This window comes from Conger conger, chromosome 8, assembly GCF_963514075.1.
Source record: "Conger conger chromosome 8, fConCon1.1, whole genome shotgun sequence".
Classification (NCBI taxonomy): domain Eukaryota; kingdom Metazoa; phylum Chordata; class Actinopteri; order Anguilliformes; family Congridae; genus Conger; species Conger conger.
This window is the reverse complement of record NC_083767.1, coordinates 11,070,097-11,085,685: the sequence shown is the minus strand read 5'-3', so window position 1 is coordinate 11,085,685 and position 15,589 is coordinate 11,070,097. Positions and strand designations below refer to the sequence as shown.

The 15,589-nt window shown below is 38.9% G+C and overlaps 1 protein-coding gene across 1 annotated transcript; it reads right to left on the bottom strand.

Moving 5' to 3' along the window:
* Positions 1-217: 217 nt before the first annotated feature.
* Positions 218-10,160, bottom strand: LOC133135129 (neuromedin-K receptor). The gene is made up of 5 exons (XM_061251911.1): positions 9,793-10,160; positions 7,315-7,503; positions 6,071-6,221; positions 1,118-1,314; positions 218-530 (listed from the first exon to the last, which is right to left on the bottom strand). The coding sequence occupies exons 1-5, from the start codon at positions 10,158-10,160 to the stop codon at positions 218-220; spliced, it is 1,218 nt and encodes a 405-aa protein (XP_061107895.1).
* Between the last annotated feature and the right edge of the window lie 5,429 nt (positions 10,161-15,589).

Below are 15,589 nucleotides of genomic sequence, written 5' to 3'. Positions count from 1 at the left end.
TGTCAGTGTGTCTATCAGCTAGATCATATATATTCTTATCTACTGTAAAATACTATTGAAATATTGAATGTCTCAATTTTATACCCAACTGTATACAACAGCAGCTTTGAACACATGCACATAGGCAAACATACATTGCACAGCATCATCTCACCAGTGTGTACAGCTCCTCGACTGTAATTAATTGGAATAGGCTTGGCAAGGAACCTTCCGGTCTTCAGGACAAGTCTTCGGCAGGAGTGCCATGGGGGCTACACAGGCTGGAGCTGGTGGAAGCCCTCCCCATGTTGCTAGGGAAACCGTTGGTGCCACTGAGGAGGGAGGGGCAGCTTTTCAGCCTGGCCTGGGGGGGGTTGTCCCCGGCGACGGGGTCGTACGCCACGGCGGTGCTGGACTCCAGGCGGGAAACGGTGTACATGCTACTCTGGCGCGTGGGGTGGAACCGGGCCATCTGAAGCTCAAGCTCGTCATAGGTGGACACTTTAATGAAGGGGCACCAACGGAACGCACGTTTAAACCCGGCCCGGAATCTGTAAACAGCGAGAGAGAGAGGGACAGTCACAAACGGTCAGGAAGTGCCTCTGACTTACTGTCCTTCGGTATAATTAAACACCACTGAGCCAGCTTAAACCCTCAACTGACAACCCTCTTTATTCCAAGTTCATTAGGCTCTGTGGTTAATCACAATGCGGGGGCTCAAAAAAAAATTACATTCAGAGCCTGAAATAAGTGGAAAATTGAAAGACGAAAGTCGTCGTAATACTATTTCCACTCCAGGAAAGCAAGATAATTAAATTCCCCCGAGGATCACTAGCCGAGCACTGGAGTCTCATAAAGCCACGGAATGCAGCGTGCTGCAGGGACGCATTTTGTTTAATGTCGTGTTATTGGATTTCATGTCCACCATTTGTCGGTTGCTCTCAAAAAAGATTTTCCAATCATGTCAGTTTGATGATTACACGTCTCAATTTACAGAACATTCAACATTCATTAGTACGAGTGGGAATTCACAACTAGAAGAGCAACCGTCATATAGAAAGATTAAACCAAAAAGTCTTGCAGACACCCCCTCTCCCTAGTAGTGTGTCTTTGTGACGGAAGGCCTCGCAGTGCCCACCTGCTGTTCACGCAGCAGTAGATGATGGGATTGTACATGGTGGAGCTCATAGCCAGCCACATCACCAGGAGGTAGACCTGCTGGATGTACTTCCACCTGTTCAGCAGTTTGTTGAGTCCAGTGACGATGAAGTAAACATGGTACGGCATCCAGCAGAAGGCGAAGGTCAGAACCACAATGATCATCATTTTCACCACCTGCAGCAGGTCGTAAAAATAACGGGAATGTACATCAAATTAGGATTTTATGAGTAAGGAATGGTTGTATTTAGTTACAAAATGTGGCAAGCACTGACTTTAAGATTTGTCATATTAGAAAACAGCTGGGAATATTACAAACGTACATTTGCCACTCTTAATAATCATATGACGGATATCAAAGCAAATCAGCTTTCTAAATAATTGAAAATCTTCCACATATTTTTTTAATTGTATTCTCACAAAGCTTTAAAGGGTAGTGACAGCTGTTTTTTCTTTCAAATATTTTTAGTGCCAAACAAATTCCTCCTATAAATGAGCCATAACTGCCTCTTTCTAAAAAAAATTGAGAACAAGAGTAATGAACACGTGAAATTTTCTTTCTTTCAAAATCCAAAGTACAATCATAAAGAATAGCTTTTCAGTTGTCACAAACTACTTTTTGTGCATAATAAACAGAAGTGTACTGCAATATAACTTAATAGAACAATTTATTTATTAATTCAATTATTTGTAACAATGTGGCTCGCAGGACCAAAGTTTACCACAGAGCATTAAAATGTTTTGTCTTATGCATATAGAAAACATAAAGGACAAGCTATTGAGTGTTCATATGGCAACTCGAATTACCATATCAATCCTCTACATTGCTCATTTCATGTGGCACCCAGGAAAATGCTTAGTGTTAAATCGACTCTTACTCATTACACATGGCTCCTATTGGACTCATATGGACTCTATTATTTTACTGAGGAAGTTCACTGATGTAGTCATTGTGTAATATACGTGAATTAACAGAGTTAAAACATTGTTTCAATTGTAGGTTAATCAGCTCAGTTGCATGCTGTTCTTCCTTAAAATCTATTATTCATTGACTTCTTAGCAAGCAGTCAGGGACCTTTACAATAATAAAAAAAACTATTGGCATGTCACATTAATTCATATTTGTATTGTTGCAGATGCCAAAAAAACATTTATCAAAAGTTGGATAGATATCCTTTATTGATCCACAGGGGAGAAATTTGTGAGAAGCTGCAGGGGGAAAGGGGGGAATGTTGAGGCCTCATTCCATATTAATATGCCTGAAAAGGAATTAATGAAATCAATTTATAATGAATGCCAGACATCCAATGCAGTCTCTCCAGGGAAAGAAAGATGAAGACGATTCCTTATGCAAGGCGGCCATGGACATCCACATGCATTCCAAACAACTGAGCCCAGAGCTGCCAAGGACAAGAACGGAGCAGTATGCAAGCAGCATCGCTTCATCACTTTAAATTACCTCACAGCCTGCATTTGCAAGTTTACGAATATCATAATGTCACTCTTAAAAGCAACACATTGCTTAGAAGAAAAAGAAGGAATAAGAAGGTTTTTTTCATGCCACGTATAAAGCCAACTCACATGCAAGCATTTCAAATTCATAGCTTTATTATTTTTAATACGCTTTCTTAGCGTAAATGTTTTTTTACTGATGGTAAGGTTTGATAGCAAGTGTATGCAGTACACAGTATGTTCAGTGTTAAGTCAACCCTTACAGAGTACAGTACATGCAGTATAGTGCCTGTTGTACTTGGACAGAGTTCAATTAGGGTTCAAAAAGGTTTTACTGTGTAGGCTCAATAAATATAGTACAACAAGAACAGGAGACAATGTGCAAAAGACTAACAAGGATTTAATATGAAAATATTCCCTCCACTTAATTATCAAGAGTGCTGAAATATAAATATTCTAAAAGTGTTCTATATTTTAAAATATTTAAAATATTCATAAGCAGCTTGTGAATCAGACTAGAATAAATTATTTTGCTCTAAAACACTAAAAATGATTATTTTATATGCAATGACACTGATTAATGTGTAAATCATTTAAAATGTACTTGCTCACAAAAAAATATCAAGTTACATGCATGTATCATTACTTGAATTTAGTAAATGATTTAGTAAATAACTCATTCTTTAAAGTTGGTGTTCTCAACTTTAATGTGCCTGCTTCAAAGTTCAAATCCAGCCAGTTCTGGTTCTTATTTGAATCACAGTCATTTAAAGGCTGCAGTGTGAAAAAAACTGAGGTCAGTTGCATTGCATAAAAACATCTTACCCAGAACAAAATGTGAACGTTTGACATTCAGTCAGGCATAAATATTACATCAGTCGCACAAGTTTGGGCTTTTTAGTTTACACCTAACATGTGATATTGACTGCAGAAGTAATTCAAGCCTTTGTCTTTTTATATTGATTTATGTTTGAATAATCAGTTGCACAAGTTTTGGCTTTAACAAAATGTCCAGCTTTTTAGTTTACACCTAACAGGTGATGTTGATAGCAGCGGCAATTCAAGCTTTCTTCTTGTTCTATTGATTTATGTTTTAATTATTACATTTGTACAATAACATGTCTTTGTTTTGAGCAAACAAATCAATGAGAACACATTTCTCCGTCTAAAAAATAGTTTTCGTGTCTGCTTTGCCTCAGCCTTATACGAGCCCAAGCAAGTTCCGCAGGATGCAAATTACGAGGTCACACTTTTATGCAACTGACTTGACAGTAAAAAAAAACTCTTATTGGTCCCTATAGGTCTCATATGTACTCTGTTAGTGTTGAAATAACGCTGGGAATGAGCATCTGTCATAATTAGTACCTTCCAATGTTTGACTATTGCACCCATTGTCAACATCAGGCATACACGAGCGTACATCCAATTTAAGTTGGGAGGGGACGAACAACTGCAGACTAAAGGTGAATGTCCGGCGTGAGGGCTGATCATTTGACCAATTTGTATGCAACTGGCACACAAAGGCTGATTTCCTCCATTACCTGCTGCCAGTAAGGTTAACTGCACTCAGTCTTACTGAAGCTAAAGCCGGCTGCAACCATCACAATCAGAAAATCTCGTTGTTTGAGTATTTAGGGGTTAGGGGAAGTGTAGTACCATTTTATATGGTCTGGCCATTCTTCACTGACCTCTTGTATTAACAAGGTGTTTCTGTCTGCAGAACTGCTGTTTTTCACACCAGTCTCTGTAAACTCTAGAGACTGTTGTGTGTGAAAATCCCACGGGATCTGCAGTTTCTGAGATACTCAAACCATTCTGTCAAGCACCAACAATCATTTCACGGTCAAAGTCATTTAGATCACATTCCTTCAACATTCTGACATTTGGTCTGAACAACAGCTAAACCTCTTGACCATGTCAGTATGCATTTAGCTGCTGCCACAGGATAGGATTAAATATTTGCATTAACAAGCTGGTGTACAGGTCTACCTGATAAAGTGCTCAGTGAGTGTATATTACAACAATTAACCAGCTAACTACACAAATGCCAGTATTCATGTACAGCAGGATGGACTATAGTTTGCAATTAACATTTGTATTTTGGCAAATAAAAAAAGCACAATAACTTAAAATACAGCCATTAGTTCATCTTACGTAGTTGTCAACTCCAAACCACCAACATGACTACAAGCATGCTTTATTTGGCATTTGGTAGAAAAATGTCTGAGGCTCATGAATGAATGACCAGATTGCTAAATATTTTAGTATTGTCTCCTAGGCCACACATTATGAGCTAATAAGATAAACTCTCAACTACCATATTAGCAGACATGAATAAAATATCAGTATAAGCTTACCCAGTTGTATTATACTTTAATATATGCATGTAAACAGGTCCACCATAAACTATAAACAGTGCAGTCCATACTGTAAGTATTTGCAGAGTGACACAATTTTGGTTGTTCTGGCTCTGTACTCCAGCACATTGAATTTGAAGATTGAGAGGGCTTTCATTTGAAGATATTCATATCTATATCTGTCACATCTGTTCTTTTTTCTGTCAAGCCAATTAACTGCCCCTTCAATATTGCATTGTCAATGTTGTACACAGTATATGGATAATGCAACAAAAAGTAAAATATACGGAAATTGTCTAGCACAAAAATGTCTCAGTTCTTCATTTATTTATATATGAATATAATAAGTCGCAATTCTTGAAGAAATTGATAGCAATAAGCCAGTGTTATTGTCCAAAAAATGCAATACATTCTATTGATTTTTCCACACAATCAACCAGGGTTGCCTTAGTCACGGTTACCTCAGACAGCACATAAAATGAGCTTCCTGTGCCCCAGGATATTGGTCTGTTTGTGTCATTTCGAAAACTCAAAACTTGAGATTTGAGGAGAATGAACAAACCAGTTTCAAGGAAAAGACAGCAAACTTTTACCAACTGATCATCAACAACATCCTGGCATATTCCATTATTACGTTGGTATTAAAGAAAATACAGTCATGTTTAGTCTACTTTGCCATTTTTACAATAAAATTGATAAATGTGAACCCTTTTAACTATGCATCAAAGCTGCTTGATTTGCCGGAAAATCCACATCACCAAAGGTACTTCGCAGAAAAGATTATATTCCCGGAAATTTCTCCAAATGGTTAAATTGAGGCAACACAATTTTCAAATCATAGGTACAAATTATTTTCCTGCAGACCTTTGGGCTACATAATTCACAACATTACTAGAATATTTCCTTTGATCATAACTACCTTATAGCTAACTTTTAAAAGTTTTTTTAATATATTTTTTTATTTATTATTAGAACTCCAGGGCTCAGTTAATTAGAATGCAAGCAGGTCAGCTGAATACTTCTGCACATCATCTTACAAAAAAACAACCTGTATGTCCACTATCTCTATGTCATGTGTTCTTTATCATTATTATTATTATTATTATTATTAAGGCATGTCTTACCTTCCTCTTTGCCGTAAGCTGCCCATGGTAGTTTTTATTTGTATCCCCAGGGATCTCGCCACCCCACAAAGTAATTCCAATAATAGTGTACGTGATTCCCATCACCACTAGGGGCAGTATATACACCAGTACGGTCACGATGATATGGTACCTGAACCAGAAGGAGAGAACATCTCAGGATAACCTTATACAAGCTAGAAACCAATTGAATTGAAAAAAAGAAAATATTTTGCACAAATATTGATAAAATGTTAAACGTAGAAATGTTGGCACAGGACACTGGAGGAAGTGAGCATTCTTTCCTGGCTTACATTACATTAATGGCACTTGGCAGACACTCTTATCCAGATTGATGTACAGTTGACTATGCAGGAGACAATTCCCCCTGGAGCAATGCAGGGTTAAGGGCCTTGCTCAAGGGCCCAACGGTTGTGCAGATTTTACTGTGGCTACACCGGGGATCAAACCACCGACCTTGCGGGTCCCAGTCATGTAGCTTAAAAAGCAGTGCAGTTAAGAGCGATAACCCCACCCACTTGTCATGGAGTAACCACTATTTTGCAACACATCAGCACATTTAAGGTGGGCCCAAGATGAAGGTGGGGCTGAAGTGAAAGTGGTTGAAGGGAGAGAGAAAGCGTCTGTCAAACATCACACTTCTACAGACCCCCCTCTGTAAATCTGACCCATCGAATCCAGCACTTCCCTAATGTGTCAATCTGTGCCACAGCAAGGCTTCTTCCCAGATGGTCAGGGATGTTATCCTGGGATCACCCAGGATGTCGAGGCAGCCTCTTTCATGGTGGCTAAGGTTGGTGGTCCAAGCCCTGGTGTAGCCATGATAAGATCCATGCAGCTGTTGGGCCCTTGAGCAAGGCCCCTAACCCCACATTGCTCCAGGGGGGATGTCCCCTGCTTAGTCCAATCATCTGTATGTTGCTTTGAATGAAAGCATCAGCTAAATAATTAATTATTATTTCACCATGACCATCTGCCCTCTGAGATTAGCTTCTGTGCAACCACAGTTTCTAAACAACTGCAGAGTGGAACCAAGGACAGCGAGTGATCATTTGAAAATGATGAAAGTGTAATTTTGGGGGGATTTAGTTTTGTGGAAGTGTGACATTTTACGCTGACAACTTTCAACCTGCCCGCTCAGTTGCAAATGAGAAAAATAGAAATGTACTCAGTTCCTGAACTTATGAATGACAGATTTCAGAGTAGAAGAAGAAGGAGGTGCTCACATGAAGGAGTCGGCAGAAGACCGGGGCCATTTCACAAAGCACAGTGTCCTCATGGGGATCTTCATGGTGGTGGAGTAGAAGCAGAGGGGGAACGCCAGCACAATGGCCAGTGCCCAGATACACACGATGACCACTTTAGTTGCCTTCGCTGACAGTCTCGGTTGCAGAGGATGGATAAAGGCCATATACCTTCACAGCAGGAACACAAACACTGTTAGCCCTTTAAGGTATGAGACCACAAACATCATTCTGAAATAGTTTTGATGGCTGTGATCCCCCTGCTCTCTTTCTAGTTTTGTTGTTGAACCTCCAGCAGTCCAATCTGCTCTCCATAACATATGAATTAGAATTCACAAGATGTTTTTCCCCACTAAATTAGACATAAAATGTGTACATATTATTTGCTTCTGTGGTGCCTCATTATAAAGCACACCAGACATATCACATTCTCTTTTCACTGGAGCCAAACAGGCATGTTTACTGTACCAAGCACGTACCACAATGTGCCTCATTCTATACTCTCATCAGTCATTCACAACAGTTTTCTGTGTTCTTTCAAAACAAATAGCATTTAAAATAACTAAATTATATTCACATTGTGGACACTGGTAACCATAGGAAATTACACAGATTGCATTTATCTATAGTGCTGTCTGTAAGTATTTGGATAGTGATACATTTTTTGTTGCTTTGTCTCTGTACCCCAGACCATTGAATTTGAAATGGAACAATGAACATCTTTACTCTGAGGGTATTTACATCCGTATCAGGCAAACTATGTCAGGCTGAATACAGCTGTTTTTATACCTAGTAAAATACTCTACTATGCTAGACAAATTAATTAACGTATCCTTCTAAAGCTTATCTTCAAAATATTGATATATTATTTTCATTAAATATAGCCACAAGGAACACCATGAGCACTGGAACAGAAATAAATTGAGAACAATTTCAACCACAAAGCAGTTTATTGTAATGTGAGGCTCATTTAAATTTCAGAGAGAGAGAGAGAGAGAGAGAGAGAGAGAGAGAGAGAGAGAGAGAGAGAGAGAGAGAGAGAGAGAGAGAGAGAGAGAGAGAGAGAGAGAGAGAGAGAGAGAGAGAGAGCGATCCATCACTTTGTTCATCATGAAATATTACAATGACATTTCAGTACATACATACAGTACATACAGTGGGCACCATAATTATTGGCACCCTCGATAAAAAATGCAGCATACTGTATAATAAACAACACAGATAATGTATGTTCAAACATACGGGAAAACTATATACCTTTTACTTTTATTTCAATACATTTACTCTCATTTTATGAAGTAATATTTTTTTTCTCAAAATCATAAGTGACAAAATAATGAACAATTATTGTAAATAAAATCAAACAATGTGAAATTGGAAATACAATTTGACTTAATGTAGTCTAAAAAAATTATATTGTGTCATTCCATCACTTCCTAAAACATGAGGTAACAAGCATGAAAAATCCATCATCCATCAACATGGGAAAAGACTGTCAATTCAGAAGAGACAGATGGTAATTGACCATTATGGGTAAAAATACCACTAAACACTGTTAGGGAAATAATGAAAACATGTAAAGCATACAGTATGGAAGGATTGCACTTGAGAAAGAGGACGGTGAGGGAGGCCATAAAGGACCCAGGGATCACAGTTAAAAAATTGCAGAGATTGGTTGGATCTTGGGGTCACCAAGTCTCAAAAAGAACCATAAAATGGCACCTCCATAGAAACAAACTCTTTGGGAGGGTGGCACAAACAGCGCAGTAAACAAACCCAAGCATCTGGACTTTGTCAAACCTCACTAGAATTATGACTGGAAGAGAGTGCTTTGGTCAGATGAGACCAAAATTGAACGTTTTTGGCAGTACACACTATCAACATGTTTGGCAGCAAAAGAGGAATGCATACAAGGAGAAGCGTCACATACCTACTGTTAAATATGGAGGTTGGTCACTGATATTTTGGAGATGTTTTGCGGCCAGAGGTCCAAGGGTACTATTTTGCACAATTAATTCAACAATGTACTTGGTAATATTGGCAGAAACTGTGCTTGTCTCTGCTAGGAAGCTGAGATTTGGTTGATTGGTAGATTGTCCAGTCGGACAATGACTCCAAACATGCATAAAAATCCACACAGAAGTGGTTAAGTGAAAAGCACATCCATGCTCTGCAATGACCACCTCAGTCTCCAGACTTAAACAAAAAGAAAAATGCATTTGGCTTAGATGTATTTGAATGAAATCGAATTAAAAAGGTCAGAAAACACATTTAACAAAACATTACGCGACCTGCGGGGGTAAAATATTCATTAGTGAGACTGCGTGTTCTACCCTGGATAAAACCTGCACTTTAACCAGTTTCACATACATTGCATATGACATCAGCATTATAAGTCAAAGTAATGTCCTGCACCCTCATGACTGAAATTCAGTTTTCAAGATAAACATAATCCCTTACCTGTCAACGGCTATGGCTGTCATCGAATAAATGCTGGAAAAAACTGCAGTGACGGGAAAGAAGTTGTGGAACTTGCAATAAGAGTCACCGAAGTACCATTCACCATGAACAGCATATATGAAATTAATAAGAGTGTTGAAGGCAGCCTTTGAAGCATCAGAAAAAGCCAAATTAAGCAAAAAGTAGTTGGTGACCGTGCGCATTCGCTTGTGTGCCAGGATTATCCAAATCACAATCAGGTTCCCGAAGACTGCTACGACTAACACGAAGCTGTAGGCGACTGACCATAAAGCAATTCGCCACGGTGGCTGAACAAACTGATTGGTAAAATTCCCTGTCACGTTAGATCCATTAGTTGACGATTGCATCTTAGAATATAGTTCAGTTTTCAATTTGTAAAGAGAATACGAGTTCCGGAGTCTCTGACACTGTTTCTAACGATGCGCAAAACTGGAGGATACGCACTCGGCAGCGTACAGCAGACGTAGTGTAAGATAATTCTGTGCACAAAATGATCAAGAACAATCTGTATACTGCGATAGGAAATACTTCTGTTGAATCCCATTGAGTTGCAAAATTGCGCTTTTCGCCATATCAATTTCTGAAGGCACGTGCAAAACGATGAGCCCACCCACTCAAGTACGAAAGCACAGTGTTAGTAGCCCACTACTCCACGAGGATTTTATTTAGCAGTTTGCCTGAAAATTAATTAACCATACGCGTTACTTGTGCTCAAACGTGGATACCTGGATTCAGTTTCTCAGTTTCTGAGCTTAAATGTTACTACTACTACTACTACTACTACTACTAATGGTTGGCATTTATATAGCGCCTTTATCCAAAGCGCTGTACAATTGATGCTTCTCATTCACCCATTCATACACACACTCACACACCGACGGCGATTGGCTGCCATGCAAGGCACCGACCAGCTCATCAGTAGCACTTCGGGGTTAGGTGTCTTGCTCAGGGACACTTCACTACTACAATGACTAGTAAAATAAGGTTCACAATGTTTCTTCACACTCATCCATCATATTTACTTAACTGTCAAATGTGTTTCAGTGAAAAATGGTGCTTATTAAAAAAATATATGTCCTTGCTCTGGAAAACCACAAAACAATCAAAAGGGTGCACATTGAACAAAAAGTCAGATCTTGTGAAAAAATAAATAAAACTATAACTAGCATAGAGGAATACCACGGGGGAAGGGCATAAAATTGGACTCACTACAATACAGTTCTTGAACATGAAAGCCTTTGAATGCATTTCTTCATTAAAAGGCATTCAAGTTCAAGGGATTCTTCTCCTGCAAGAGTGCCTTCAACTTTACAGATGTTACTTTTATAGTCATGCACTGGCGTTCTTCTATGATAGCCTTTTATTACTTATTCTTTCGCTCAATCTCTGAAGGCTGGATATTATGCTCCTCTTTGAAAAAAAGGGCACGTGAAAAATGGTGAGACCACCCACTCAAGTAGGAAAGCACATTATTACCAGCCCATTACTCTGCTAGGATTGCTTTTTGTCTGAAAGAGCTTCTCATATTCATATTCGTTAACCATAATCTTTAACTTTTACATCAAATGAAACCCAATTTCATAAATTTCTGAGATTATCAATGTTAAAGTAAATGCATTGTTCGCTTGTTTATTTGTGGGAGGACTGTTGAATTTCTAGTAGTAGTAGTAGCAGCATTAGTTGTAGTAGTAGCAGCAGTAGCAGCAGTAGCAGTAGTAGTAGTAGTAGTAGTAGTAGCAGTAGTAGTAGTAGTAGCAGCAGTAGCAGTAGTAGTAGTAGTAGTAGTAGTAGTACCTCCATTAAACTGTTATAAGTATCGCAATGTTTTCATCATGTTTAAATCACTGACAGATGTGAACCTGTTCATTAAAAAATATCTCCAAGCTCTAGAAAACCACAATACAATCAATAGGGCATTGAACAAAAGGGCAGGTATGTTGAAAACTACAAACATAGCATGGAAGAATACCACAGGGCAAGGGCATAAAATTGCTTCTTGTGCCTTTTAATGCATTTCTTCCTCCTGCAAATGCGCCTTGAACTTCACTGATGTAAGGTCACTTTCACAGTCATGCACTGCCATTCTTCGATGATAGTGTTATTTCTTTTACTTTTTTGAATAAAAGCTTTGTCATGTTTGCATGGTACTTTTTTATTTCATACACCTGTGAGCAAGGACTTGTTATTGTGATCTGGCTTGTATTCGTGCATTGGAATATCTTCTGAATTTCTATTAGACTTAAGCATTCTATTATGCACATCTTCTTGTGCACTTGTGGAATACTGCAGACGGAACTGCAGACGTAAACTACAATTTATCACCCTCTACTGCAAAAGAACAGAAAAAGTTAAATTGATTTGTTGAGAGGGAGGCATTCATCAACTTGTTGCAGTGATTAATGTGCTGTAGAGGGGAGGAGGGGAGAACCACAAACCTGTCTGGAGGGATCCAGGCATGGAAAACTGACTCTTCATGAATACGATCCAATGGCCATGTAGAACAGAACTGGGGCCTGTTCCACAAAGCAGGATTACTGTATTAGCCGGATAACCTCACTGAGTAAAACCCAGACCCTGTCCAAATCTGGAACATGGACTGCAATAAAAATAGCTTGTCAAGTAAATAACCAGACTGAGTTGACCGAGACGTATCTAGATTGCTGAAGTATTTAACTGTACGGGACAGAGAAACTGTGGTATCACAGCGGTATGCATAATCAGATTGCCATAAAGTATTTCATGTACTCAATACACAAGGAATGGGCTTTCACAAATAAATAGCTTATTTTCTCCTGTAAAGTAGTTTCTAGCTATGTCTATTGCAATGTTTCCCATAAGATATTAGCTTGTGATATTGCTGAAATAGGGAAATAAGATATACAGGCATACAGAACATGAATTAAATTTATCCAAAATGGGGAGAGGCCATCATTTTGGACATTTAATAATGGAATGTACTGATGACAGAAAAACAAAGCAAATGTCACTAATCCTCAGTCAATTGTAGTATGCCGGATAATAAACAAATATCCCTTTCCCATTATGGAATGCAAAATGTAAAACATAAACAACTTTAAAATGAAGGGAGGCTGTCATAAAAGGCTTTCTCTTTGGGGTGCTAATCTCTGAGCTGCTGGCTAATTAATCTCTAATGAATATTGATTTATTCTGTGTACTGGAGTGCTGCTTTGACAATATTCTGCCGTGCATTGCATGACAATAGTGCTTGGTCTTTTTGTTTCAAGCAAATCTTCACAGACAGGCTTGAAATATGTGAACCTTTTTAAAAATCTCTTTTAAAATTGAAACTGATTTTTACATTCTGATGCATTTTAAAATGGAGGATATTATTACTTATTGCTTTGTGATGATAGCTTTTAACAGTTTGAATCACCATGCTTCTCAGCTCTTGTTTGTAACACTTGTAATACTTTCTCCAGTGCTGGCTAATTAAAGGCATTGTGGAAAAGGATGCCTTCCCTTAATCGATTATTGGACAGCTTTCTTCAGATTATCAATGCTTTTCAACAGCATTACATTATATTGTCAAGCATGGCGTGGGTAATGCTCCAGTCTGGCAACCATTTTCCACAGCATTGACTGTGAATAATGAATGCTGAGGGGTGTATGGGAACACAGGACTGTGACTGATTCTAATCAGCGTCGCTAATGTCATGTACATACCCAAGCTGACCCAAGTAGTCAATAAGTAGTCAAGGTGTGCTATTAAAAACTCTGTTCTCATCAGGGAGTGTGACAGTACCGTCTGGCAGTCAATGGTTTCATCGCTCGTGATCATATTGTTCTCCTTCACAGATTTGCATAATTAGTGGAGGACACTTACTTTCCTGCTTCAGTTACTAATATGCTATGTGCGCAGATGAAGTGATTTAAACACATTTTAGCATTTAAACACATTTAAACAGAAGTTTGTTTTCCCTGAAGGAGGGTGGCATAGTGGTAAGAGGTTTACTAAATAAAATGGTTAAGTTGAGTAAAAACACTGTATCCTCAAGCTGTAATACTTGATAACAGTGGCGTATATTCATTTGTCATAGATCAGTCCACAAATGGTACACAGAATGGTAAGTGAAAGATATTTGTAAAGCAAGCAAATATCCTGCCTTGTTTAAATGAACACATCAATGCAGTTGGGAAAAAGTCTATCTGCTTCTGGTTTTCATGCCAACTTCTGGCCTTAAAAGACTTATCCTTAACATTTACATCATCTGAAATTGTAGCTACATTTCTAGCCCACTCTTAGATTAGATCACAGTAAAACCATATCATACAGGGACACAAGAATGGTCTTCCACTGCCATTCATGCATTCATTCATTAAGAAATGTAGCTAACATGTCAGATGGTGTAAATGTTAGGACCGATTAAGTAATTGAGGCTAGCAGTTGTACCTGTTAGAGCTGTTTTTTTCACATGATATTACATTATTGTCATTTAGCAGACACTCAATAACAGACATGCAATAAAGTGCAAATCAAAACCAGGGACAAGTGTGCTGAATACCCAAGAGTATGGTTCCAAGTCCTAGAGTGATTACATAGATAATAACTTGAACACTTGTACAATAATCAGATAACTATCCAAGTACCAATACCACGGTTGGCAGCTAGAACACCCCGAATACTAAAATAATGAAACACAAGTGAAATTATTACCTATAGCATACACATAGCATATGTGGCAAATTACGACAGTGAGGTAGGGAGAGAAAGGTGCAGCCTGAAGAGGTGAGTTTTCAGTCTGCGCTTGAAAGTGGTCAAAGACTGTGCTGTTCTGACGTCCACAGGAAGGTCATTCCACCACCCTGGGGCCAGAACAGACAGCAGTCGTGACCGAGAAGTGCAGGTGCGATGAGGGGGAGGCAGCAGGCGTCCAGAGGAAGCGGAACAGAGGGGTCTGGGCAGGTGTATAAGGTCGGATAAGCGTTTGGATGTATGCTGCGGCTGATCCCTTAACTGCCTGGAAGGCAACCACCAATGTCTTAAATTTGATGCGAGCCATGCAGCCAGTGGAGTTCAGTGAGTGGGGGGGAGGGTTATGTGAGAGTATCAGGCCATGTTGAACTCCAGACGAGCCACGCCGTTCTGGATCAGTTGTAGGGGTCTGATGGCAGATGCCAGAAAGCCAGCAAGCAGAGAGCGGGGCAGGACCATTGCTTGGACAATGAGCTGAGTGGAGTAGGTGGTGAGGAAGGGATGGATTATCCAGAAGTTGTACAGGAAGAACCTACATGCTTGGGCCACTGCCGTGATGTTCTCTGTCCCTAATTCCTCGTACAAATGACTTCCATTGTACCTCTGGGCAGGGCTACGTATCACAAATGCAACAGCAATTTTGTATTTTCTCTTCAAAGTCCAGAATTAACCGATGGCCAAACTATGAACATTACACAATTTACATTTTTATTTTCACCAAGTTACAGTTTTGACCAGTTACTACATTGCACTTCATTAAGTATTCTCTGGTGTTTTTTGTTATATGGATATTTATTATTTATAGAACTTATTTTATCTACTTTTTTCTATGAATACATTTTATGGTTGACTGGAATCTGCAAAAAAAACATATTTGCGAGAATAAATATTCCCAAACATGAGTTTGGTCTTTGCAAGGCAGATAACACTAGCTGATTTCAAGAAACTTCAACTTTAACATAAAAATTGAAAGCATTAGCAAGTTACCAGGAGTTTAAAAGTCATTCTAAATTGTAGCCTGCATAATTTCCTTGCAAACAAAGAAGGAAAACATTTAGAAGT